The 27936-nt window shown below is 48.1% G+C and overlaps 1 protein-coding gene across 7 annotated transcripts in view; it reads right to left on the bottom strand.

The window, feature by feature from the left end:
- The window catches only part of SRRM3 (serine/arginine repetitive matrix 3), a 58017-nt gene that overhangs the window by 8279 nt on the left and 21802 nt on the right, over positions 1–27936 (bottom strand). For 4 of the 7 annotated variants that reach the window (XR_003569092.1, XR_003569091.1, XR_003569090.1 and 1 more), the window contains exon 1: positions 667–1050. Coding sequence is in view for 1 of the 7 variants with exons in the window: in XM_027862419.1 (XP_027718220.1) it covers positions 158–561; positions 14839–14841; positions 15346–15517; positions 16243–16347; positions 16990–17040; positions 19721–19756; positions 19935–19997; positions 21939–21968; positions 22521–22601; positions 22888–23022 (1080 nt within the window). In the remaining 6 variants the exon portion in view is untranslated. Of the gene's footprint in view, positions 1–157; positions 562–666; positions 1051–14838; positions 14842–15345; positions 15518–16242; positions 16348–16989; positions 17041–19720; positions 19757–19934; positions 19998–21938; positions 21969–22520; positions 22602–22887; positions 23023–27936 lie in introns of those variants that run through there. The other 3 variants (XM_027862419.1, XR_003569088.1, XR_003569087.1) reach the window with 3 other exon arrangements.

The following is a 27936-nucleotide window of genomic DNA, read 5'->3' on the forward strand; positions in this document are numbered from 1 at the left end:
TGGGTGCTAGGTGTCAGACCTGGCTGGGCTGGGGTTCTAGGTGTCAGGCCTGGCCGGGCTGCGCCGGGGCGCTAGGTATCAAGGCTAGGCTCGAAGCCACCAGCTGAGGCTCCTGGACCCCAGTCCGGCCCCAACCCGGAGGCCCTCTGGCTCTCACTTTTTCCCCGGGGCGCAGTGGCTCCGATCCTGGCTGGGCTCCGGGCCGGGCTGGTGGGAGGCTCCAGACGCGTCCGAGTCGCTGCTGGAGCCGGCGCGGCTGAGCGATCGCGGGGAGCTCCGAGGAGCCGGGGCGCGAGGCCGTCTGCGTCCTTTCCGACGCGGCGCCGAAGCGGCGGAGCGCGAGCGCCGCCGGTGCTTGGCTTCTCCCGCTACGCTCCCGCAGGTGCCGCCTCCTCCCCCGGGCGCGCTTCCCGTGCCTCCTCCGCTTGTGCCGCCTCGGCCGCCCCTGGCCGGTGGCTGCGGCGAAGCCGAGCCGGGGCTTCGACCCTCTTTCCCCCGCGGCGGTGTGGTCAGGGCCGGCTCCGCTTTGGCGTGGGCTCGGGGTTCGGGCGAGTTGGGCCTCTGAACAGGGGACACAGAAAGAAAGAGAGAGGAGACGAGAGACAGAGGGGGGAGAGAGAGAAGGAGGGGAAAGGAGAGAAGGAGAGATGGGCTTTTAAAGATTACCTCCCGGGACGCGTTGTCGCTCACATCGTCAAGGCACGGTGCATTCTGCAAACTACACAGACCCTGCTGCCCTGCCCTACCCCTTCCTTTCTTCCTTCCTTTCTTCCTTCCTGATCACACCTTCTGGGTGGGCCTCCATAAATGCAGCTCATGCAAGTCTCTTCGCATGCAAAAACACCAAGGAACGGATCGGAAAGAGAGGAGAAGGGGGGTCCAGGTGGGTTGGGGGGACGGTGGGGAGAAGGCTGAGGATGGGGGGAGGCAGAGGTGATGAAAGAACGATTGGGGGTGGGAAAGAGAGGAGAAGGGGGAGACCAGAGCAGGGCAAAGAACCCAAACCGATAGTCTCTTCCCCCCGAAGGGGAAAAGGATGAGGGTGGGGGCGAGGGGAAGGAAGAAAGAAAGGAAGGGGGAGGGGCGGGGAACAACAGCGCAGAAATATCACAAAGATGGTACGAACAGAAAAAGTGGCCATAGGGGGCTAAGGGGAACAGCGTGTATATAGAGAACAAGAGATAGAGATGAAGCTATATAATGAAGAGATGGGGTCAAACAACACACAGATGGCAAAGGGCTGGGGAAGGAATGGGGAGGGGGAGGGTGGGACAGGGAAGGGTTGGGGAGAACTCAACTGAAAACAGAACCAGAGAAAGGAAGAAAAAAAAAACAGAAAAATTAAAAAAAAAAAACCACAAATGTCATAGATACTGAAATAAAATATGTCTCTGAACTCCTGGGAAACTGATTTTTTTCTCTTTTTGGCCCTGCAGAGAGCTGTTGAGCTGTAAGTAGCTTCATCCTACTGTCTTTCTTTTCCTCTTTTTTTTTAAAAATTCTGATTTTAAGTCCCTCTTGGATAACGTCCACTTACCAAAAAAGTGGCATTTCCTCCTTTAGTAGGTAAGGTGTGAAGAGAAGGGAAAAGTGGGGCAACATAAGTTCATCATTAGATTCACAAAAATGCAAGAGAGATAGAGAGAGAGAGAGATCAAAATGAACCAACCCGTTTCCTCGACCTTGGCCTTGCCATCACCAGGCATCACCAACTGCTGAGCCACTGACTCAGGAAGGAATGACTGGTGAATTAGCTCACCTGGATCTTTGCTTTCCTGTTTTTAGGTGTGTGTGTGTAGATAGATTTTCAAAACCAAGTTATGAAACAGGTTGGATAGGGATCACCTTGGATTTTTGGAAGCTAAAACAAAGGCTGGAAGCAAAAAAGGAAAAATAAAAAAAGGAAAAGGCTACCTGTGCTCGTTAGTATTCTGCTGATTTGCCCTTAGCAGAGATCAGTGGCTTACCCTGACAGGAGGATCCTGAAAGAGGTGGCAGGAGCCTTGGAAAGAGCCTTTGGAAGGGCTAAATGGAGGGTGTGGGTGGCAGCTAGTAGAGATTGACTCTACTGGCACTTTCCTCAATTTCCTTCTACCATCAACATCACCTGAGAAGTGTTTTCTTAGGGTCCTTGGATGGGGGTGGGGAGTTGGAGAGGACTATAAGAAACAGGTCTATGAGGAAGGCTCAACCCTTGAGCAATAACCACATTTCAGCAAGTGCCAGGAGGTTTCTGGGGAAGAGTTGGTTTCCTGAGTATGATGTAAGGCAGTCTAGGGGGTCAGTTACAACGTGTCTGTCTGCATGGCTATTTTAGGACCCTAGGGTCAGGAGAAGAGGCTGTATGCCCATATCTTCCTTTTAGCCAGAAATTGACTTGACCTCAGTTGAGATCATTCTAAGGGGATCCATACTAAAGGATAGTCTGTGCCCCAAGCTTTGGTAGAGAGCCACTGACCGATAACCCGAGTAGCCAGTGGCCACAAACCAAACAGAGGGAAGAGGACAACTTCCCCAGGGCAGCCAGTGCTGAGAAGGCTCAGACCTGGGAATCATGGTAACATGCTTTAGGTGCCTTTGGATGAAAAGAGGGCAGAGGTGGCAGGAGGGATGAGCTGATTGCTTGATCCAGACCTGTTCCCTCCCCACCATTATCTCCATCCTCCATGCCCTAAGCCCAGGTTCAATGTCATGAGGTGGTAAAGTAGCATTGCTGAAATGGCTCCTCAGTGGCATGGGAACCCAGCACACATGACCAGTCTCACCCATGACCCTGGTGAATCATCTCAGCTGCACCCCATCAAGTATCCAGAACTACTTTTCTTGATTCCCTTGGGGCTCAAGTCTCTATCACCTCCTTAGCCATCCAACCCACCCTCTAACCCCTGCCCTAGGCTGGGAGGTCAGGAAACCTAGGCTCTGGGTTCATTCCCATCATCGACTCGCCCTGCATCTTGGGCCTCAGTTTCTTTTCCATGATCTTTGAAATGGGGAGAATTATCCCTGCCTTCATCCCAGTCTCCCAAGACATGTCATGAAAATAAAATGAGCAGCTAAAAGATGGGGAACAGCTTGGAGGTAAAACTGCAGAAATCCATAGAGATCGATAAGTCTACTTGCCAAACTTAGGTCCTGCCTACTCCAGGAAGCCTCCTCTGATTATTTGTAACCTCAGCACCTAGCACTATACGAGACACGTGAGACACAATGCTCATTAAATGATTCATTACTTTGTTGATCTCTTGATCTCTCTGCTAGTGTCCAAAATTTTCAATTCGGCAGCCAATTGAAATTCCTGTATTTGCTGCTTATCTTGTTGACCCAATCACACTCTGAGCAGGGACTGTGCCTCCTTCTCTTGTCTCCCTGAAAGTGCTGCCTAACTCTGGGATGGGGATACAGGAGGCAGTCTTGTAGTGCTTGGTCAACCCCAGAATGAAACTCTCAGGGGCCTCAGAAACTCATAGCCAGGCAAGTACCTATCTTTCAACCCCATTTCTGGTCAATGTCTGAATCTCTCCCTCTTACAATATCTAACCATTATAGACATTGCCCTCTTTTAGACCTATGCACCCTATATGCCTCTCTCTCTCCAAGCACCACCTTCCTTCCCCAGGACCAAGAAGAATATAGAGAGGGGTCCATCTGGTTGAGAAGTTGGTTTCCCTGGTGACCACATCCTCTTCTATTGAACTTGAAACTTGGGGGTGTGGGTGGGGGAGAATGGGAGGGAGGAACTGTGAGATCCTGGGAAAAGGCACCCTAGGATTCTTCTCTGAGATGGGATGAAGAGTGGAGATAGGAATAGAATGCAAAGACTCCTGCTCACATGAACTCAGATTTGAGGCTGAAATGGACCTTAGAGAGCAGTCCTGTCCCCATTTTATAGAAGAGGAAACTGAGGCCTAGATCACACAGCAAGAAGCAGAGATGGAATTGAAACTGAAGTCTTCTGGTTCCAAATTTAGCTCTCTTCCCATTGCAACAACCTCCCTCCCCCCCCCCACCCCATCCCTGCTCTAATCTCTTGGTAGGTTCCACCCAGACTCAAGCTGACATTGTGTCCTTACCTCTGCATACATATAATCTTTCTTAATACTATGCTTTTTGAGGGGACAAAGTATGATGTTAGGGAAAGTCCTGATTTGGAAATGAGCAAAGCTAGGAGGTTACAATCAACCACCCCTGGGCTTCATAAACTGCTCCAGTCATGTGACTTCTTTCCTTTATGTTCTATTATCACACCTCCCCCTCCCCCTCCCCTCAAAGCCCTGATGCCTCATGCCAGACCCTAGGAGTCTTTCTAGCCTTGCATCTCTCCATCTTCAAACACTTCCCCCAACCTTGTATCACCTTCAGACCAATGTTAGTGTGCCAGGAATAACTGCAGATAACAGGGAAACTGGAAACCAATAAAAAGCAGTTGTTAATAGATGAGCAAGAGCTTTGGAGGTTAACGTGACAGAAAAGCACAGGGATCATGTCCACTTGCTAGCAGGAGCTGCCTCTACCACACTAATTTGCTGCATGTGATTGCAAAAATGACCTAACATCTCTGAGCCTCAGTCTCCCCATCTGCAAAATGGGGATAATTTACCTCTGCTCTGCTTTGTGAGCAATTGAATGAAATTGTGTGTGTGTGTGTGTGTGTGTGTGTGTGTGTGAGAGAGAGAGAGAGAGAGAGAGAGAGAGAGAGAGAGAGAAGTGGTTTTTTTGGGGGTGCATGGTGGTGTAGGTCAAAGAGAGCATAAAGCTTGATACAGACATGAATGCCTGCAAAAAGAAGTGTAGTAATAGAGGATAAAGGGCAGGGATGAGGCCTTAATGAAATATCCTGACAGCAGAGAAGGAAAGAAAAAAATAAATGAGTCCTACCCAAATATTTTTGTAATAGCAAAAAGGGCAAAAAAACTCCTTTGCCTTTTTTTTTTAATGCAACTGGGGTTAAGTGACTTACCCAGGGTCACACAGCTAGTAAGTGTCAAGCGTTTGGTCTGAGGATTTGAACTCAGGTCCCCCTGACTCCAGGGCCAGTGCTCTATCCACTGCGCCACCTAGCTGCCCCCTTTTGCTTTAAAAAAAATCCAATCTTGGGCCTCTTGAAGGGAAACTGAGGTTGGTGAGCCCAGTGGGCCCTCCAAACTTTCTTCTTTGGTTGGGGTGGGGACTTGTGTGGTAGCTGTTATTCAGCTTTAAAAGTCTCTGGAACCTTGGGGGAAGAAGGTAATGTGTGGGGAGGTCAGCTACTGTTGGCGCCCTGAGAGAATGGCCTAATTAATCGAAGGGCCTCTGATGGTAAAATTGTAAGGGAGGGAGAGGAAGAGGTCAAAGGGAATAGAGTGCCAGCTATCTTACCAGGCAAAACCCCCTCTTTCTTCTAGCCCTTTAATCCCCCACCCCAAAGTTTGCTTCCTTTGAGAGAAAGTACCCTAGGAGTCAGGAACACTTGAATGTTCCTTGACTGCCTCTGATACAAACTAGCTCTGTGGTTTTCTATGTGGAGCCTCCCCTATTAGATTGTAAACCTCCTGAGAGCAGGGACCATATTTGAGGTTTCTTTGTATTTCTAGGGCTCAGCAAAGTGCAGGATATAAGGCAAGCACTCCATATATGCTCGGTGATAGATTGGACAGGTCACTTATCCTGTACCCTCAGGTAGTACCTCTTAGTACCCCCACGCAACTCTAAGACTATAAAATTACAAATTCAGTTGCTGATCTGCATCCCTGGAGAGGATTTAATACACCAGGAATCCCCTAAACTAGTGAAATGATGGGTCTGTATTCTTTCTCTCTTCCCTCTACCCCAAAAGAATGTCCCCAATTTATCTATATTCCTGAGGCAGGGTCATAAATGGAGATGCAAATAAGTCTACTGGAAGGAAGGTTCCTCTCCCTTCCATAGGGGACAGTGGAATGGGAAGTCTGCTAGAGAAAGCCAAGGGGTCTTTCTTAGAGTGGGAAAGGAGATTATTAGGGGCTTGAGCTCCTGGATCCTGGGTGCCATGGCACATCCTCCTAAGGTTGAGACCTAGCTAGCTCAGAGAGAGAACCTCTATGTTCCCTCCCAGCTCTGATGGAATCCAGAACATCCCAGCTGGGCTGGACTCCACCATATTTTAGAAATTCTAGTTGCCCATTTTCCATAGAACTTTTAGAGGTGGGAGGGAATTCGGGGGCCATCTCGTCCAACCTATCCCCATAAAGGAAACCCACCCCCCATACCCAGCTTCTACTTGCAGACTTCTAGCAAGGCATGGAAGAAGCCTATTCTACCTTTGACAGCTCTTATTTTTGTCAGGATTTTCCTTGGCAAGGCAGTTTTCAAAACCCAGGCTTTTTTCTCTTAAGGCCAAATAAAATTCAGTGCACACAGAACAGCCATGTTGCCTGGCTCAGCCCCCACTTTCGATGCACAGGCTACATTCTTGGGGCTTCCCCCAACCCCTGAGGATCTCCAGGAGGCACTGCTGAGCTTTCCTGGCATCCTCTCCCTATCTATGATCCATAGCTGCTGTCCAGGCTGCCATTAGCTCTGAGGCCCCAAAGAAAGCCCAAAGGGAGGAGAGAGGAGGAATTCATTCTACCCCAGGCTTCCCCTCAAATGTTATCCTAGGGGATGTTCAAATAGCCCTTCAACTCATCGGAGCCCAGCCAAAACCTACAGGGGGAAGGAAATGAGGCTTTGGGGGTAGGTGGGAAAAGAAGGGCAGATTTCACTCATTAGAGTCTCTTTGTGAAAGATCCCTTTTCATAATGGAAGAAGGATGAATTATGGCTCTTCTTCCTGGCTGTCATGCTGAAACTTCCTTGAAAATCTTGATGCTAAAGTTTAGCACCAAAGGGTTGTAATTGTGTTCAGGGCAGCCGGGATCAAAACCAATGTATCTCCTTCCTCTTTCTTTCTCAAGCTAGCCCCCAACTTGGCCAGTCTGAGAGAATGGCTTCGCAGGTTGGGTGAATTTTGGTTACCCGCCACTTCAGGCAGCAGAGGAAATCCAACACAATGCACTGTTCACAACAGGAAATACAGAGTCAGGAGGCTAAAACCACACAGAAATGCATTCTAACAACAACAAGAGAGCAAGAGAGAGACAAGCAAGGAAGAAGGAAGGAAGAAAAGAAGGAAGAGAAGGAAAAGAGTATAGAAGGAAGGGAGAAGGAAGAAAGGAAGAGAAGGAAAAGAGCATAGAAGGAAGGGAAAAGAGGAGGGGGATATAGAAGGGAGGAGGAAAGAATACATGAGGGGAAGGAAGGAGGAAAGGAAAAGAAAAAAAGATGAATTAGAAAGAGGGACAGAAGGGCAAGAAGGAAACCCCCCAAAAAACAAGAAAGGAGAAACAAATGGCCTTTTAGCTTTTAAAAATATGTTTAGAACCACCAAAAAAATCATATGAAAGAGAGACAGAGACAGGAGAGAGACAGAGAGAGAGAGAGAGAGAGAGAGAGAGAGAGAGAGAGAGAGAATATCACATTAAAACCAAGCTCAGTGCTGCAAGGCTTATCTGGAGATGGGAACGTGCGTAGCCAGACAAATACCTACCTTCTGATTGGTCAGTGACAGGAATGCAATAATAACAAAGAAAAGGAAAATCTCCCATTTGGATGCAGAATGGGAAAAAGACAATGACTCTTTTTAGTATTTGCCACTTTCCACCCCTGGCTAATAAAGCAGTTGATTTGGCTGGGGCAGGGGAGAGGGGCTTGCGCCCCACCCCCCTGTAGGGCGGCATTTCAGGACCCCCCAAGCAGCCATTTGACTTTTCTCTGCTCTCGTTTGTTTTTGTTGTTCCGAATGTCTGAGCTGAGTTGCCTTTAACTCTCTTACCAACAGAGACCTTCCAGAGAGCATGCAATAAGCAGCAGATGGAGATGGAACAATATGAAGGGGACCCATAGCGGGGAGAGGGGAGGGAAGAGACAGAGATGGGGAGGGCAAGGGAAGGAGGAGACAGATCCAGAGAGAGAGAGAGAGACAGAGAGAGAGACAGAGAGAGACAGAGAGACAGAGAGAGAGACAGAGACAGAGAGAGAGATAGAGAGAGAGAGAAGAGGGCAATCCAAAAGAAGCCAGTCAGAGTGGAAGGATGAAAGTGGAAAGGAAAACTGTCCATTTAAAAGGGAAGTCAACCAGGTTGGGTTTCTGAGATTTCAACACCTGCTCCCCACTGGCCACTCAGTGTGTCTCAAACAAGTGAGGGCTATTGGCATAAAGAGAAAACTCCCACTCCAGCTCTCATTTTCCTTTCTGGCCTGAAGGTTGCCCTTAAAGCACTTTCAAGATTCTCTTATCTCCTCTCCCTAGAACCTCCTACCCAACCACCTTTAGAATGTAAGCTCCTTGAGGGCAGGGACAGTCTTACTTTTTTTGTTTTTGTATTCTTCACACCTAGGTCAGCTTCTGGCACTTGGCTGGAACTTAACAAATGCTTGTGGTTCACTGCTTAATTCTCCCAGGGATCTCCGGACTTGGGTGGGGAGATGCTGATATCTTCCTGGCAAATCCTAGCTGGAGCATCACCCTTCTCCTGGATTTAGGCATCTAAACTGACCAAGGGTGGGGAGAGAGCTATAAAGGGCGGACTCCAGTGCCATGGAAGGTCAAATAGAGACCAATGGAAGGGCTCAGCAGAAAAACCCTTAAGTGCCATGAGGAAGTATTAGTTACCAGCTTCGATAAGGATCTTTAGAATCTGTTTCTTGGGATAGGACATAGGAATAGGGACTAAACTTGAGATTTCATTGGTATAGAGAACACCTAGGGAAGGAAACTCCCTCTACCAGTTCAGGTCAACACCTTTTCTGCAACTTCTATTTGCAGGGAGTTGATCACTAGAATGGTTGTGTCTTGTCCAGTTATAGCCAGTAGGTGTCAGAGGTGAGATTTGAACCCAGGTTTTCATGGCTTTGAGGCCAGCTTTCTATCCACTCTTTCATGTTGTCTCTCTTGGGATGAATGAAGGTTAAATCAAGAACTTGGGGAAGGCTTATGGTTCTGTTTGAAGTTCAAAGATTTCTACGGAGGGCGAGGGACCAGTTCATGACTTCTTCCTATAAATAGATGCATTTTACTTTAGGAACCCAATGCGTTTCTGAAAAATAGGAATGGAAATGGATATTTTGTAAATTACATCCCATTAAAATCACATGAGGGGAATAAACTATTTAAAAGAAAATACTTTTTAAAAGTGCGCAGATTTTCTGGTGAAATGAATACCCCCCCCCCCCCCCCCAGTTTATTTGGTTTGGACATTTCCTTCTCCTGGCCCCCTAGGGCTGAGGTCCATGGATTTTGCAAAGGGTTCTCTCTCTGACCTTGGTAGGAGAAGGATGACAGCAGGTGTGTCCTGCTCTGATGGGACAGAAAGGCACAGGGGCCAAGGCAAAAAATCTGAATAGCCACCACACTGAGGCATTTGGAGATGTCCCATTGGAGGATTCTGAGAGTGGGAGTATAGCTAATAGTGGCCTTTTCCCATGTCTTCTCTCAAGTTATTTATAAGGATTTATAAAGTGGCAAAGGAAAAACTAGGCATTGTGAGGACTAGCCTGGTGCTTTAGCCTAGTGTTTCCAGGAGTGCAGAACAGCCTTGAATTCTCAGGATATTGCCCAGGACCTATCTCCTAGGGTGAGTCGGTGATGGGAAGGAGAGAACAGGCTTCTTCCCATCAGCTGTCTGAGCTACTAATGAGCCACCCACCACTGACAGGATACCGACAAATTACAATGATCATTGACAGGTTGGTCTGAGCCTGCTTCACAGCTCAGCCACTCAGTGACATTGCAAGGGTGGAGGAGTAAGGTGACAAGCCTCCTCCTTCCACATTTCTATGTGTTCTATAACTCTCTGGAATTCTACTGGGATGGAATTTCTGCTTTGAGTTCTAATTGGTTCCAGGGGCCTTGATTGTTGAATTATAGAGTGAATGATGACCACTCCCAAAAGGGATCCCTAGGTCTGCCCCAGAGCCTATTTATGAGGGCCGGCCAAGGAAATGCTCCAGGGAAGACCAGAGGCCATGCTTGCTCTTCCTAACACTGTCTTTACAAATCAAGAATAATCCTCATGTCTTGGATTCTCCTTGATGTCCTGTGATGAATCTGTACTTCATACTATGGGCTGCCTGATAGCCTTTCCTTTGTCTCCGTCCTGAATCTTGGAGCTCCAAGTGTCTGGTGTTCTGGGGATCATCAAGATGTTTATTACATTAGATCATATACCCTCCCCATCCTCCTTCTTTGGAAGTTGAACTAGGGCGCAATGAGAAGAGCATCAGCCCAAGAGTCAGGAGACTCCCAGATTATGGCACTTATGAGCTATGGAGCGGATGACTCTCGCTCTCTGGATCTCAATTTGCTCATCCATAAAGTGAGAAGGTTGAACCAAATGACCTCTAAGACCCCCTTCCTGCTCCATTATCTTATGGGCTCTTTGTCGGTCCATGACATGAAGTAACCCTAGGCCTTACCCTGTGAGAGGCAGCTAGGAGGTATAGTAGACAGAATGTTAGGCTTGCAGTCAAAATAGACCTAAGCTCAAATTATACCAGATATTTCCTGCGTGGCTCAGGGCAAGTCACTTATCTTTTCCTCATCTGTAAAATGAGGAGATTGGACTCAATGGCATTTAGCGTTCCTTCCGGAACTAAATCTATAATCCTGTGGTCCAATAGAGGGTCCTGGAGGAATGGATGCTCACTTGATGAGGGTATTCCCAATATGAATGATTTCTTTCTATAGTCATCTTCCCTTTTAAATTCCAGTTACAGAGGAGGGTAAAAAGAAACAGTTTGAAACAATGATCAGTGTCCACTTGAAATTCAAAAACATGTCTCTGCATTGACGTGGCCAAAGGCGTCCACAGCGACACACACAAACGCAAAATTCTAGAACAACACAGTAGATACCAGAAAATAAAATAAATGAAGAAATAGTTTGCATTTCTGTACATTACAAACGGGAAAAAATATAATAAGATCAAGAAAAGAAAGGGGAAAAAACCACAGGACAAGGTAGGTGAACTCCCCCAGCCCAGCCCTTGCCTGCTTTAATTCCCCATATTACCACGGTTCAAATGGGAGGCTAAAAAACAAACAAAAACACAGATGGGATTAAAAAGTGTTGTGTGGCTTTTTAAAAATAGAGTAAGCAAAAGTCTCCCCCATCACTTTGCCATCCCCACTCCCCACCAAAACATTTCTCATCATTTGCTAAACTCTATGACACCCCAACCTGAAAAAAGAGGGGCTAGGTCTCCTCTTGGCTTTAATTCTGCTTCCGAAATACTCTCCCAAGGGAAAGAAGGGGAGGTTGGAGGATGGTGACCACCCCACCCAATAGCATTCCAAGCAAAGGGAGAGAAAGAAGCTTGCAAGAGTATTCCTCAGGGAGCTGTTTTTGGAAGAGGCTCAGGGGACATGGCTATCTTGGGACAGAGAGGGTGGACAGATGATTGAGGATCCTGAGTCCGTTAATGGTAAAGAAGGTAGGGGATAGGGCTCATCTGGTTTGTTTTCTGGGAGAAGGGTGATAATTGGCTGGTCCCTTCCCTTGCCACCTTCAACCTGAATGGGTTCCCTTGAAATTGGTTCGAAACAGGCCAAAATTGAACCCTTTATAGTATTGGGGAGGGGGCAATACATGATCTCTTCCTGGATTTCAGGGATCATGTTGTCCTCTGTCTTACTATTATTGCCTTAAGGGAGGGTTTTAGGGATCAGGGGATAGAACAGCTGATAAATGAGCACTGGATAAATGTAAACCCTTGGGGGGGGCCCTTTTTTTTCTTAGTTTCAGTGTTCTCAAAAGCAATGGGTAGAGAACCTTAAGGTTGGTAGTAACTGGGAAGCCGCATAAAGAATCCCTCTTTGACAAAGAGTCTGACCTTTAGTCAGCTTTCATCCTACCACCATGACCACATAGTTGTTGCTGTCCTAGTTGCTAGATATAATAAAAGGGAAAAGGCAAATAGGGGTAAATAGGATTTCCTTTTTTTTTGGCTTTGCCTTAGGAGTGGATGTTCCCTAGTGTGGGTTAAGGCATGTCCTTGACATGGGGAACTCTAAACAACTTAATGTCACCATTTTTTGGACTTCACAGAAGGCTGTGTGAGCTAGCTAATGAAGGCCCTGAGACCTTCTAGAGGATATTGATACATTGGGAAACTAATGTTTGACCCCTTCCTTTCTGGGTGTATGGGCTCAGTACCATTGGGTATGCGGGTATTGTCCTCTTTAGGTTTAAAGGTTCTGTCCACTGTAAGGTTGTGGGTCCTTTTTTCTTTAAGTTTATGCATTGTGTCCCCATTAGTTTTGTGAGTCTGTGCCCCTCTGGGTTAGCCTGGACTATGCCATGTTGAGTACATCCTGTGGCTTTGAAAACCAATAGTAGATGATCCATTTAGATATTTCCTGGACTGACCTAGAGAAGGTGAGTGTCTCCTTCCTGATTCACTCCACTGCCTTTCAATTATGGACCAAGGGAGATGCTTCCAGCTACCAGGAGGTTTTGGCTAAAGAGAACTCAGGGCCTGGAAGGCACCAAAGAATATTCCATCCAGGTTGGATAGTAAATCACTTTCTTCTTAAATAAAAATTGCCATGGGATGATAGCAACTAGAACATAGAGATATTTTCTTGGGTTCCCTTAGGATTCACAAAGTGTTGCCATTTGTTCTCTTATCTAAGGAAATGGGAAAATTTGTTTAAAAAAAAGGGAAAAAGAATGAAACAGCTAAAAACTGAAATCAAAATAAAAACCAACACATACATGGCTGCTGCTATGCTAAGACATGAGAGGTGGAGATCAAACCCCAAAGGCTCCAGGGATGAATTGTACTCCACATGGCTCCTGCTCCAAAGCAGGGGTATGATCAGACAGGCTATCCAAGGCAGCTGGTATTCTAGAATCCAGAGGGTTTGGCTATAATTTTCTAGCCCCAGAAAGACATATCTTGACCTTCATGCCTAGGGATAGGCAAAGGAAGTTTTGGATAAGGTAAAGTGAAGTGACTTCTTGTCCCAGAGGAATCAGAGAGAGCTGGGCTAAATATTCAATGGGCTGAGGTACATCAGAAAGAAAATTGGACTGGAAGCTAGGAAACTTGACTTCTGCTCTTGGAGCTGGGACCAACTCATTTTGTGACTGAAGATGAATCACTTGAACTTTGTGGGTCTTAGTTTCCAATGAGCAGGGTTGGACTAGCCAATCTCTAGCTCCCTTCTAGCTCTGAAATGCTGTGATTCTAGTTTCAAAAAGGAGACAGGTACCCTGCCCCCCAGCCCTGTCTTCACCTTCTTGGTGGAAGGAATAATGAATGTGGAGTTGTGGAGACTTGGGTTTAGTTTGGTCCCAATAATCCCCTCACCTCAGTCTGTGATCTTTGAGTGTCCAGTGCCCCCTATGGGCCTCAGAGAAACATGCCCTCCTACCAAAAGAATGGGTATAGGCTAGATATGGGTCATGCCTCAAGAGAGGAATGAGCTGACGAGATGGTCAATGAATCTTTCAATTTGAAGGGACATCAGATGTTGTCTAGTTCAAACTCTTAGTCAGTTTCAGAATTACATCAATAATGTCCCTGACAAGGGGTCTTTCAACCTCTGTATGAGTATCTCTAATGATGGGGGATTCATTACCTACCAGATACTCCATTCTGTTACTGGACAGTTTTAATTGCTGGGAAGTGATATTGAGCAGAAATTGGCTTCTCTCTAACTTCTGGTCTTCTGTCCCATGGGGCCAAGCCAAAAACCCCTCATCACTCTTCAAAGGAGAGATGTCTTGGATGAAAGGTGTGATATAAGGACAAAAAGTAGGGGGGAAGAGGAGGTTGCTCTTTCAAAGCAAATAGGGTGGGACTTGGGGCCAGGCACTTACTTCATGTGGGCATTCATAAATTAAATGCAGTGTTGGTGGTGGAGAAAAAAAATTGGACCAGAGACCAGGGGGCTTTAAAAAAAAACGAGTAAGAATTGTGGCTAGCTCTCAAAAGTTTCATGGGGTTTAAAATATTCCTAGCTTTGGGGAACTCAGTCCCAGACATGAAAACCTCAGTTCTGGGGGCAGATACTGCCAGGGATCAGTGCTGGGGATGGGGGTTCAATGTCACAGATAGGGAGTAGCACTGGGGATAGGTGTGGAAGGGTACTCAGTGCTGCTGATGGAGACTCAGTCTTGGGGATAGGGCATGAGTGCCAGGGACAGGGATCTGTGGACTAAGTGATACCATGTTGAACTACTCAAGTTGTTTTTGGGGACAAAAAGCCTTGCTGTCCAAGGCTGATGCTAAGAGTTGAAATTAAAACACATCCTCTTAGAGCAAATCATCAAAGAGACATGTGCATTTCTTATTCAGAGATCCCAGGAAACAAAGAAGGATGGGAGTAGTGGATTGGGGTGGGGGATGACACACTAACAGTTTGGGGAGAACCCCCTTATGCCATTTCTCTTCCCGGGCCTTAGGTTTCTCATCTGTAAAATGAGGGGGGTTGGATTAGGTAACTTCTGAGGATCTGTCTATCTCTAGACCTATGACCTTTGATCCTAAGGTATCTTAATCTGTTTCCCAGTAATATTGCCTCTGTTACACTTTCCAGATGGGGTACTTGGGCTTTCCTCCCACTCCCAGCCAAGGGAAGGGGGTTCCTGGGGGGGCCTTGCCCTTGTAGCAGAGGGAGCTCTTGTAGTAAGAGGCAACTCTGGCTTGGTCACTGGGACTTCCAAGTTACAAGGACATATGGCTGTTAGGAACTCTGAGTTCTAAGTGCATCTCTTCCTCTGCTTACTAGCTGTACCTCAGTTTCTTCATCTATGAAATAGGAGTAATCTTTTCCATACCTTCTTCACTGGGTGGTGGTGAGAGATCAAATGGGATAATGGATGGGAAAGTCTCTTGAGGAAGGATAAAGCGCCAGCACAAATGGAGGGGGCTACTCTTACAACTATTCTTCTTCTTATTCTACTAGCACCTTGGAGCCCATCTTCAGCCCTTCCATGGCTCTAGGAAGACTGCCATCTTCTCTTTCCACCTAATTAGTTGAACTGTGCACTCAGGAGCCTGGGGTGGGGTGTAGGGGGTCTGGTATAATCTGCCCTTGTTGGGGTACAAGATGGCTGGGGAGAGGGAGAGGCAGGGGCAATGGACTGCAGTCTCTCCTAATCCCCAACACACATACGCACACACATACACACACACAAGGAACGGGATTCATCTATAGACTTGGTGTGAGGGAGGGTCTGAGCTTGACCCCGTCTGACCTATAAATGTGAAGTGACCTTTGCCAAAGGTTGGGAAGTGGGGTGGAGCGGGGAAGGTGAATGGTGGCAAGAGCCAGGGGTACGTACATCCAGAGGGGTGTCCGATGGGCTGCCACGGGACTGGCTGGGACGTCTACTCCGCTGGCCATTCTGGTGTGGAGACCCTGATCGGCTGCGGCCCGAAGGAGAGGACGTTCTGCTCCTGCTGGACCGCTGGCTACTGGCCTTGGGGCCATCGTCTCTGGGCTTGGGGCTCAGTCTGTAGCAAGGGGAGGGATGGAGGGAGCCAGGGTGGGACCCTCCTACTTCATTTCCCCTCCACTGAACCAGTCTTGGCTACACGACCAGAGGCATAAGCCTCTCTGACCATGCACATCACCCCCAACCCTCCATTGCCCCCTCTGCCTTAGAGAGAAATCGAGGCCCAGATCCCTTAGGCATCACCTCTTCCAGGATATCTGCCCAGACTCCTCCAGCCCCCAATAACCTCTGCTTGCTCTGACCTCTTCCAGAACTTGGTATGCTCCGCTAGTCAGGCAAACACTTAGCTTTCACTCCCTAGTATTACTCCCTACCTTCCTCCATGCCTCTCCCATGAGACCATGAGACCATGAGGTCAGGGCCCCTGTCTTCTTCTCCTGTCACCCCAACTGAATTGGGAGCTCAACCCTGGGGGGCCTAATGGGAGGTTTGATGAATGAGCTCATTGACTGACCCAAGCCCTTTTGATTTCATCACAGGCAGGTCATCATAGAGCTGCCTGCACCTCCACATTGAGCAATGTTCCAACTCTCCCCAACCAAATTCTAGGCATTTAGACCCTCCACAGAGGGCAAGGGGCCCCACAAGACTCAGAAGAAAAACCCAAATCCTCACCCACATTTTCCAAGACCCCAGCCCCTGACCTCAGCCCAAAGGCCTGGCCACATCCCATCTGCCATGCCCTGGGCATGCCCATGGTCTGCTGTAAGCTGGCCAGCCTACCTGCTGGGTGATTTGGAGCTGCTGTAGTTGGAAGATATGGAGGCGCTATGAGAACTACAGCTACTGTGTCGATGACACCTTCTTGAAGGAGACTCACTATGAGGCCTGGAAAAGGAGAAGGTGAGGGGAAGAGACGGAGAGAGGGGAGGCTGTCGCATAGGCCAGCCTGGCTCTGTGGTAGCTCCTGTGCCCTTCCTCCTTGTGCTCAGTGTTCCCATCAAACCCTGCTCTGGGAGAAGGCTGTGACATCAGCCCCTTCCACCCTAGTGTGAATGAGGGTCAATCCCTATGCTCCCCCTCCCCAGAGTAACTATTTGGAGAGGAAGCCAGAGGCCTCACCCGGGAAGGTGTGTTCGGGGAGGGGATCTGGCCCCCATCAGACGGATAATAAGCAACGACAGAGCACAGCAGGTGGTGGAGATATCTGGAGGCCGGGAGGGTCACACCACCTCACTGCCTACTCTTCCTCTGGTTAAGATTGGCACTGGCCACCAACATCTTCCAGTTCCCCTCTCTGTGCCTAACCCCTTCCACAAAAAGGAAAGGGGCTCAGCCCCTTTGGGCAGGGGTAGAAGGAGAGTCGATTTGCCCCAAACACCTCTTCCCACTTCTCAAAGCCGGAGTCAGTCTATAGCAGAATTCAGGCTAAACCAAGCTCTTCCCTATAGTTTCACGGCAGGCCTCAAACCAGTCTCGGCTAGTTCTTGGCACCCCACCCTGAAAGGGGCAGAAATATGGGTCTCTTACCTCTTTCTCTCTTTGTTTTTCTCTTTCCTTTTGCTTTTGGGGCTCCGGGATCTACAAACAATAGGAAGCTCGGTGTCCAGGGAGTTAAGAATGATGAGAAGTGACCTGGGTCATTGGCTCCTGTCTGCCTGCCTTAGAACCTGCCAGAAAACTCACCTTTCCTTGAGAGCTGAGCCCTGTGATGGGATGGCCACAGCTTTGCTCATTATGCCAAACACAGGGTCTGTTCATCTCCACTTCAACACTTTTGTGAAGACCATAGACCCCCCAGACCTGGCTCAGAGCTTATCTACTCTGAGAAGCTCTCCTAGGCTTCTCATCCAAGTTTATTTCATTCTTTCCCTCTGGGCAGCTCAGTCCTTATGTAAGCACTTAATCTGGAGCTGACAATTAATGTGAGAGATGATGACAGTTTATTCACATGCGCAGGACTCAGCTGGCAGCCCTAGAGTGTCCCCAGATGCTCAGCCATTAAGGGGTCCCTGAATAGCCAGTGCTGGCAGATCCAGTGAAACCTGGAGTGAGATGGTTTGGGATCTTTCTGAAATGGAAGGCTCTTGTCTCATGCCTACCCTCCTCTCCTCTCCCCTTTCCTGAACTTTCTCCCTCCTCTGAGTTTCTAGATTCGCTTTTAGGTCTGTGCTCAGCTGCTCTGTTGGGTTCAGATATTCCCTCCAACCATGTCAATCGATCCCAACCCATCTAATACCTGCTAGCTGGCTTGCTCAATTTTGCTCTTAACCCAGTTTTCACCAGATCACAGCATTGTAGAATGTTAGTGAGCAAGGGATCATGGGACTTAAGAGCTGGAAGGAGCCTCAGAGATCTACTCAAACCCTCTTATTTTATTTTATTTTTTTTAGGCAATTGGGATTAAGTGACTTGCCCCTCAAACCCTCTTATTTTACAGAAAACTGAGGCCCAATGAGATCATGTGACTAGGTCATGAAGGCTACCAGGATTCAAACCCAGGTCTTCTAACTCTGTATCCTATGGCTATAGGATTTAGAATTTAGTCCTCCCTAGCTGCTAGGCTGTACAGGGAATACAGCATTGGGTCTGAAGTCAGGAAGACCTGAGTTCAAATCCAGCCTCAGACACTTACTAGCTATGTATCCTTGGGCAAGCCACTTAACCTCTATATGCCTCAATTTCTTCATCTGTAAAATTGGTACAATAATAACACCTGCCTCCCAGGGTTATTGCAAAAAAATCAAATGAGAAAAATATGTGTAAAGTGCTTAGCACAGTGCCTGGCACGTAGTAGGTGCTTAATAAATACTTGTTTCTTTCCTTCCTCTTCTTTTTTTATTTCTTTTAGGCATTTGGGGTTAAGTGACTTGCCCAGGGTCACACAGCTAGTAAGTGTCAAGTGTTTGGTCTGAGGCTGAATTTGAACTCAGGTCCTCCTGACTCCAGGGCCAGCGCTCTATCCACTGCGCCGCCTAGCTGCCCCTTAGCTGCCCCCTTCCCCTTCTTCTGCTCTCCCTCCCTAAACGACCTAGTTTCTATTTTGCATTTATTTTGAATGTATTTATGCATGTACATGTTATCTCTCCCAACAGAATAGAAGCTCGTTGAGGGCAGGGTCTGTTGTATTTTTGCCTTTGCAGGACCAGAGCCTAGCCTGTGAGCTTAATAAGTGCCTGCTAATTGATTAATAGCATTGGAGGGGGCCTTGAACAGCACATCCAGGGCTCTGAGTGAATGTGCTGTTCTTAGTCAGGGCAACCTTCCAGAGGGAGGGAACGGGATCTTTTGGTTGCCTTATGCTCGATAGAGCAGCCTGGCCTGGACTGGCTCCCAGTCAGACCTTGGTGGAGCTGACTAGAAATGGACTCTCAATGCTAAGCTTCTCAGTGGGTGCCCGCTCCCAGAGATTTCCACCACTGGAGGGCAGCAGAACACCAGCCCAATTTCTGGCTCAGCCACATCGCTAGGGTTCCAAAGCGGAAACCTGGAAGTGGAAGAGAATCAGGGGTTCACGGGTTTAGGGCTGGAGAGGATCTCTGGGGCCATCTTGTACAACTCCTCCATTCACAGATAGGAAATGAAGGAAAATGAGGCCCAGAGACATTAAGTGACTTAGGTTCATGGATTTAGATGTGGAAAGGACCTTAGAGGTCCTAGTCAAGTCAACAAGCGTTTATTAGGTACCTACTGTGTTCCAAAGAAAGGCAAAAGCATCCCTTTCACTCAAGGAGTTCACATTCTATGTTACAGATAGGAAAACTGAGGTTGAGAGGTCAATGACTTGCCCAAGGTCACAGAATAAGTCACAGGGATGGTCCTATCCCAGTCAGAGGGACTGAAAGGTAAGGTGAAGTAGGCTGTGGGCTTTTTGGCATCTTGGGGCATCTGAGCTGCTTTAGTTACCCCCATGTAGGCAAAGCATCTGGGGAGGAAAGAAGTTCCAAGGGGACCCAGGAGCCTCCCTCTCCCAGCCCCAAATCTCTCAGGATCAGGTAATTTTGTTAGGGGCTCCCATAGTTACCCATTAGACATCCCGTACCCCTTTAGAGAAAGGGCTCACCACTTGAGTCCTTGTAGAGCTCTGTTCTTAGGATACACAGTGTTGGGAGCAGGTTTGAGCTGGGATTGACTTTCAGTCTTAACCGCGTTCCTCAGTTTCCAGGTCCAGCCCCTACTTATCACCACTCCAACCAAGCTTGGTGGAGTTAGACTTGACTGTCTAGCTAGCCTTGCCACACCCTTTGCAGGTCCTGCTCACCTGTGTCTTCTCTTCCTCCGGGATCCTGAGTCAGACCTGTTAGATGTGACAACATGGTTCCCATTTAGCAGACCTTTGAGGAATTAAGCCTGCCCTCCCTCTCCTTCCCTGCCTGGGCTCTGAGCTCTGGTGAGGTGGGTGGGGGAGCAGGACAGACCTGCGTAGGAGGGCTCAGGGCTCCAAGGTTGGGGAGGGGACGAGACTTTTTAGGTACCTGTCACGTCTATGCTTCTTTCCATTTTTCTTCTTCTTCCGAAGGGGTGAGGAGCTCCCACAGCTGCTGACACAGGACAGGAGCAATAGCTTTCACCTCTGTTTCCTTGACCATTTCTTTCCTGCTCCTCTCCTCCCCTCCCCCGATAATGTGCACACATGATTGCAACAGGTTCCTAATAAGGCATGGCACCTTTATTCTCTCCCTTCCTCCTTCAAATTGTCCTACACATCAGATGATGAGTTAAATTCTTCATGCCCAAATCTGATCAGTGACCTCTCTGTTCAAGACCCTTCAATACCCCCCCTATTGCCTCAGAGAATAAAGTTCAAAGTCATTTGCTTGATTTAAAGTCCCCATCCCCATACCTGATATCACCTAATCTCTTATTACTCACAAAATCAGAACCAGACTGTCTGAGTTAGGAAGGACCTGAAGCCATATAGTCCAATTTGCTGTACTTGACTGACGGTCCCCTCAGATATCCCCAACACCTAGTCCTTCTGTCTTTACTGGAAGATCTCCAGGGAGGGGCAATTCGCCATCTCTCCAGGGAGTCCATTCCCCTTCCTGACAGCTCCCTCCGTGCAGTTTTTCTTGATGTGGAGCTGAAATCTGTAGTTTTGCCACTTCCATTTTCCCCCACCTCACCTTCCCAGTTCAGGCCTCTGCGGCAAAACAAAATAAGTCTAATAATCCAGTCCACATAATAGCTCTCAAGTCCTCCCAGTGTCCCTCTTCTCCAAATCAAACAGCACCAATTCCTTAAACCAAGTGTCATGTAAATTGACCTCATTATCCCTATCACCCTCATCTGGATGCTCTCTCCCATGTCGATGCCCTTTCTAAAATGTAGCACGCAGCTTGTCCCTTCTGGGTACAATCCATCTACAATCCATAATCCATCCCAACTGGCCTATTGGCCACCTGTGACCTTGTTCTCTACACCACCACCCATGACCTCTTGAATTCTTATAATTATTTGGAAGTCCAACTCCAATACTACTTACTCCAGGACTGCCCCTTTCCTTCCCCAACCTCATGACGCTTTGGCTGCCTTTATAGTGTGTTATCACGTATTCCAGTTTTTGATGTATGGGTTATCCACCCCCCACCTCGGACTGAGAGTTCTCCAGGGCGAGCACTGAGTCTAATCTCGGCTTTGTACTTCTCTCCAGCTGTCTAGCACAGTACTCTACACACAGCAGGTGATTAACCAATTATTGTCAGGTTAAACTGAATTAAGCTGAACTGAATGGAATTGAACTGAATTGCATTTCGCTGCATTGCGTTTATTTGAATCCAATGGTGAGGCCAGGGCTGGGAATGAGAAGATAAATTCTGTCATCCAAGTTGAAGGGAAAGCAATTTGAAAAAAATCTCAGGTTCCAAGGTCGGGGTTGAATACCTGGGAATCAGGAATCATAGAATAGTAGGGGCTGGAAAGGTCAGTGGTCATCTCCCTCTCCTTTTACAGAGGGTGAAACTGACCCCTCAATGGCTGAGTCTTATTGTGAAGTGTGATTTCGGCTGAGTCCCTTGGCCCTATTGCCGCTTCTACCCACCCCACCCCCATGCCTGATTTTCCAAGGACCTTGTTCTCACTGTTGCTATAATCCTTGCCCTTGGCTGATAGCAGCTGTCCCTCTCTCCTCTCATGGAAATATGAACTGTAATAGTAAGCTCAAAGGAATTAAGACCTAATAGGGAATTCCTAATAGAAATATAGTGTGAAGTATTGGGGGGTCCACTCCCCCATAGGCATAGGTCTGGGGTTGGTCTGGAGGGGGCCAGGGTGGGAAGGCAGAGGGCACAGGACTTCTGGGTTTGGCTTTAATGCAATTTCTGGCCTGTTCTTTGCAAGGACCCTTGGGTGTCCTCTATTCTGCACTCAGGGTGGCCATCTATATGGCATCCACAGCCCTTGCCTTCTGCAGAGTCTCTAAAGCCTGAGATTGACACTCCCACCAGCCCAAAGGCACCAACCCAGCTCAGTTCACTGACCTGCATTCAGAGTCTAGCTTCCTCTTTTTGCTGAGGACAGGTCCCGAGGGAGGAAGGCAGGCAGGCAGGTAGGCAGGCAGGCAGATAGAAAGATAGAAGTGGAGGTGGTTAACTGGGTCAGGGCCCATCTCCCAGGGCAGGGAGTAGGGGAGGGGGAGCAGAGGCCCAAAGGGATGATGCTAGATGCTGTTGGGCCAACTTTTCTCCCTCCCTTCCCCTCTCCCTGGGACCCCCATCAAGCAGGGCACTGAGATCAAGGAGATATAGATGGCCACTGAGGAGGGGGATCTGTCTTTTGACTATCTCAGCCTAGATCCTAGACTGAGAGCTAGAAGGGGCCTCAGAGCACATCTAGTCCAACCCTCTCATTTTATTTGTCTGATTTTCCCAAGGTCATGGATAGAGCTCTGAGGCAGGATTTGAACCCAGGTCCTCAGGCCCCAGAGCCAGTGGTCATTGTGTTAGTGTTAGGGATATCAGCCCTGATTCCCAGGTGACTTGGTTAGAGCTCAGGATTCTTCCAGGCACGTGCCTCTGGGCTCCTCCTCTGCCTCCACAAGCCCAGGGGCTCTGCCCACTCACCGACTCCTCCGATGGCCAGATTTCTTTTTCTTCTTCTTCTTGGGAGGGGGCGAGGCTGAGCTGCTTGACCAGTGCTTGGTCCTGGGAATGGGGTAGGGGAATGAGAGGTAAGACTTGATACAAGGAGAGCCCAAGTCCTCAGCCTGGCCTCCTGATTCCTAGTTTCGAAGTATCCACAGCCCTTCATTTCTCCAGATTACCACCCTTCCCCCCCCACCTCCCTGACTAGCCGTCCCTCCGCTACTAATACCTTTCATTTCTAAAGCTTCCCCTGCCTTCAGAGCCCACTCAGTCACTCAGCTCAACTCCCACTTCCCATATAGAAAGCTCCCCCATCCCTGCTCCCTCCCCAGGGCTTCCTTCAGACCTGTACTCTCGGTGCCCACCATCAGCCCGGTAACAGTCAGCAGGACAATCGCACTCAAGAGGGCAGTCTTCCTCATAGGGCAAGTACTCCAGGCCCTGGGCATCCCCCTCAATCAAGTAGTGGCTTTCCATCACTCTGGCCAGGAGACAGAAACAGAGGGAAAGGTCAGGGAGCCTCCTCCCATTCCAGATTTGGAGCTGGGAGATCAGTTAGGAGGTAATTACAACCCTCCGGGCTATAGGGGACAAGGACCCAAACCAGGTCGGTGATGGCGTGAGTCCGGGAAAGGCAGACGGCTGGGAGAGACATGCTGCTGGGATCCACAGAATCAGTGTAAAGTCCACATCCCTGGTTTTCAACACATGCCCTTTTCAACATTTTGCCACCACGGGGGACACTTTGCCTCCCATGCTCTGCATTCATTTAGGAGATCCAGTTCCTGCCCCCAAGAAGGAACTTGTTGCTGTTATTATCCCCATTTTTACAGTTGAGGAAATGGAGGCAGACAGAGGTTGAGTGACTTGTTCAGGGTCATACAGCTATGCCCGAGGCCAGATTTAGACTTAGGTCCTCCATACTCCAGGTCTGGCGCTCTAGGCACTATGGCACCTCCCCCCAGCTGCTTCTGGTTTGATGGGGAGACAGTTCTTGCTTTAAGGGATCCCCTGATTTCACCAAGAGGACTAAGTTTCTACAGCCAGGGAGTCCCTCATTTGATAGGAGACTGAAGCCTCTGTCTTTGAAGAAACCTTGGTCCCTGCCTTGGGGGAAGCCCCAATGTGATGCAATTCTCCCTTCATTACGTCTCTCCAATGCCTCCTTCTCTTCTCTGGTGCAGCCTTCATCACCTCAATGCCCAGACTACTGCACTAGGTGCTGAGGGGTCTGTCTGCCTCAGATGTCTCCCCACCAATCCATCCTTCATTCAGACACCAAAGTGATTTCCTAAAGGGCAGATCCAATGATATCACCCCTCTACGTGATAAACTCCAGTGGCTTCCTGTCCCCTCCAGGATCAAACACAAAAGTGCTCTGCTTGGCATTCAAAGCCCCTCACAACCTAGCCCCATCCTGCCTTTCTCGTCTTCTCACACATACCCTATGATCCAGTGGCACTGGCCTCCTCGGTGTTCTTTGCACAAGATGGCCATGCCATCTTCCAACTCCAGGCATTTCCCCTGACTGTCCTCCATAGCTGGAACACTCTCCATCTTCCTCTCTGCTCTCGGCTTTCCTGACTTCTATCAAGTGTCAGCTAAAATCCAACCTTCTAAAAGAAACCTTTCCCAGTTCTCCTTAACGTTATTGTCTTCCCTCTGAGATGATATTTAATATATAATTATATGTTTATATATTTTTATAATTTATAATAACATAATTTTATATGTTCCATATAATATATGACATACAAATTATATTATATATAAAATATATAATTAGATATAGCTATAATATATTATTATATATTCTATATAAAATATATAAACATATAACACATAATTTTATAACATAATTTACCATGTGTGTTTGTGTGTATATACGCACATGTGAGTATACATATATGCATGTATGTGTGTATATGGTCTTGTTTGAACATAGTTGTTTGCACGTTGTATCCCCCACGAGCCCCTTAAGAGCAGGGATTACTTTTGCCTTTATTAGTGCTTAGTAAAGTGTCTGGCACTTTTGTTAGTCATTTCAGTCATGTTTGACTCCTCGTGACCCCATTTGGAGTTTTCTTGGCAAAGATGATGGAATGGTTTGCCATTTCCTTCTCCCGCTCGTTCTGTAGATGAGGAAAGGGAGGCCAACAGGTTTAAGCGACTTGCCCAGGGTCACACAACTAGGAAGTGTCCGAGGCTGAATTTGGACAGAGAGATGTCTTCTTGTCATCAGGCCTGGCACTGCGGCTATTGCACCACCTAGCGGCTGCATCTGGCTCTTTAGTGGGTGCTTAATAAATGCTTGTTGATTGAGTGACTGAAGGAGATGGCCTTTGTCCGCAGCCCCCTGCCCTCGGGGAGGCTGGGGAGACCAGCCTCCTGGGTGTCTATTCACCAAGCACCAGACATACAGGGGCTGAGCTGAGCAGAAGAGCCCTGCACTTGTCTCTTTTCTGGATGCCGAGTACTTCTCCATTTCTTCACATTAGCCCTGTTCCTCCTCATTATCCCACTTCCTGCATCCTCTTCGCCTTGGGAAGGTGCCACCTTTCAAATATTTATAGACTCTGATCATGCTTCCCCTCCCTCCCGCTCCCTTCCTCTGCCCCTCCCAAAGTCATTGCTTTACCAAGCTGCTGCCGAGACTTGGCTGCGACCACATTTCCTCATAAATCAGTCCTCTCCCTGGGCCCTTAATCATCTTGGCTTCTCTCCTCCAAACTGCCTCCAATTTGTCTTCTTGCAATGATGTGCTGCTCTCCATGGAATGCTGCCTGAGCCCCCTCCTCTGGGCCAGCTCCCCTTTTCTCTCTTCCAGAGCCGAGGGGCCGAGCACGGCCAGATTCACCCACTCGTGGGCGTCTGGGGCTCCCGGAGATGCTGCTTTGTAGGTTGTACATCAGTTAACGCAATATTACATGCTGCTCTCAGTTATCCATGCTAATAAAGGTGACAGCAATGGCATGGATAACACAAAAAGCAAACCAAACCAGAGACTCCTAAAGTCTTTGTCTTTGCAGCGTCTTCTGATGCTTAACATTTGGGCGTGGCGCAATGTCCATGAAATGGATGGATATACGAATGAATGAGGGACTGACTGGAGGTCTGGGACTATGGGGTCATAAATCTAGAGTTGGAAGGGTTCTTCAGAGACGATCTAGTCAAACCCCCTCATTTTACAGATCAGGAAACTGAGGGCCGGAGAAAGCCGACCCTTGCCCAAGTTGACATAAACAGTGAGTTTATAAAATCACAGATTTAGAACTGGAAGGGACTTCTGAAACCATTTAGTCCAAACCTTTCCTTTTCCAGATGAGGGAAAAGGCCCAGAGATGTTGAGAAACCTGTCTAAGGTCACATAGGTAGTAACTACACTCAGATCTAGGATTTTCCTTTCGCTTAAAGGAAACTGAGGTTTATAGACGTGAAGCAAAAATTTACCAATGTCCGAGAGCTACCCAGTAGCAGTTAGGACTCAGCCTAGGTCTCCTGGCTCCAGGTAATGGGATTCATAGGAGCCTCAGAGATCATCTACTCCACTTCCATCATTTGGAGTAGGAAACTGAGGCTCAGGGAGGGGAAGTGGCTTAAATGTGGTCCCGCGGGATCACAGCTCTGGTGCTGAAAGGGACCTGAAAGCCCATCTAGTCAGGCCTCTTCATTTAACAGATGAGGCAACTGAGGCCAAGTGCTCCTTCTATAGCGCTGTGTTGCCTCTCACAATAAAGCCATGGAGCAAAGAACACATTCAAGGGGAGCAAGGATGGAAATGGCTTTCCACACACACTCTCCATCAATTCCTCTCATCAGAATGAACAGCATCACCTCTAGAAGTGATGAGCTCACCCTCCACACTCACCCCCTCTAATCCTGCTCCCACTCAAGCTTGCTACCTGCCAATCTCCAAGCTTCCCTGGGCAAAGGGATGCAGTTATACATTAGGGTCTCAGGATCTTTGCTAGGAGCTGAGCCTGAATGGGACCAAGGAGGAGCCCCTCCTCCTCTGGCTCCTCCTGGGCTGCTGGCCATGGCAAAGGGATGAGAGTCACAAGAAGAGATAAATTAAGCAAATGGGAGAATCAATAACGCCCCCAAGGAACGAGGAAGGTCTGCCCTGGATAAGCACTAGGACAAACCCAACAGCCAGCTGCTGCATTAGGGGGAGGGCCGTATGCCCCAAACAGACTGTAAACTCCATGAGGGCAGAGACCATGGCCGTCTAAACTTGGTGCCCTCCTCTCCTTCCTCTTCTCCTTCCTCCTCCCCCTGCGTCTCCACCCACAGTCATAGGATCTTAGGTTTAAAACTAGATGGAGCCTTAGAGACCGTCTAGTCTTTGAACTTTTAGAAGACATATTTGGATAAGAATTTCAATATAATTGATCTCCTTGGTAATCCTATGTATTTTATTTTATGCATTTAAAAAGATTATTCCGAGAAGGGGTCTATAGGGTTCAGCCTACTGGGCAGCTAGTTGGCGCCATAGTGCACAGAATACTGGGCCTAGAGTCAGGCTGACTGCTCTCCCTGAGTTCAAATCCAGCCTCCACACTACCTGTGTGACCCTGGGCAAGTCACTTCACCCTGTTTGCCTCAGTTTCCTCATCTGTAAAATGAACTTGAGAAAGAAATGGCAAACCACTCTAGTATCTTTGCCAAGAAAACCTAGGGGCAGCTAGGTGGCACAGTGGATAGAGCACCGGCCCTGGATTCAGGAGGACCTGAGTTCGAATCCGGCCTCTGACACATAACACTTACTAGCTGTGTGACCCTGGGCAAGTCCCTTAACCCCATTGCCTGGCCAAAAAAAAAAACCCAAATGGGGTTGCACAGAGCTGTACATGACTGAAAAATGACTGAACAAAAGCAACAGCAGAGGTCAAAGGGGCCCAGGACACAAGAAAGATTAAGAACCCTTGATTCTAGTCCAATCCCTTCTATTTTATAGATAAGGGAGTTTCCCAAGGTCACATGGGCACATAGGATCATAGTTCCTTCATTTGACAGATGCAGAAACCACATAGAGCAGTGACGAGACTTATTTAAATTCACACAGATCATCATTGCATAAGACAGGATTTGAATCCAGGTCCTTTGCCTCCATGGCCAGGACTCTTTACCCTGTACTGTATAAGTTGTTGTTCAGGCTTCTCTTTGTGACTCCATGTTAGGGTTTTCTTGGCAGAGATACTGGAGGAGTTTGCCATTTCCTTCTCCAACTCATTTTACAGATGAGGAAATTGAGGCAAACAGGGTGAAGTGACTTGCCCAGGGTCACACAGCTAGTAAGTATCTGAGGCTGGATTTTAACTCATAAAGGTGTCTTCCTGATCCTAAGCCCAGTGCTCTGTGCACTGCACCATCTAGCAGCCCCCATGTAAACCCC

This window comes from Vombatus ursinus, unplaced genomic scaffold (assembly GCF_900497805.2).
Source record: "Vombatus ursinus unplaced genomic scaffold, bare-nosed wombat genome assembly UNPS02014768.1, whole genome shotgun sequence".
NCBI lineage: Eukaryota > Metazoa > Chordata > Mammalia > Diprotodontia > Vombatidae > Vombatus > Vombatus ursinus.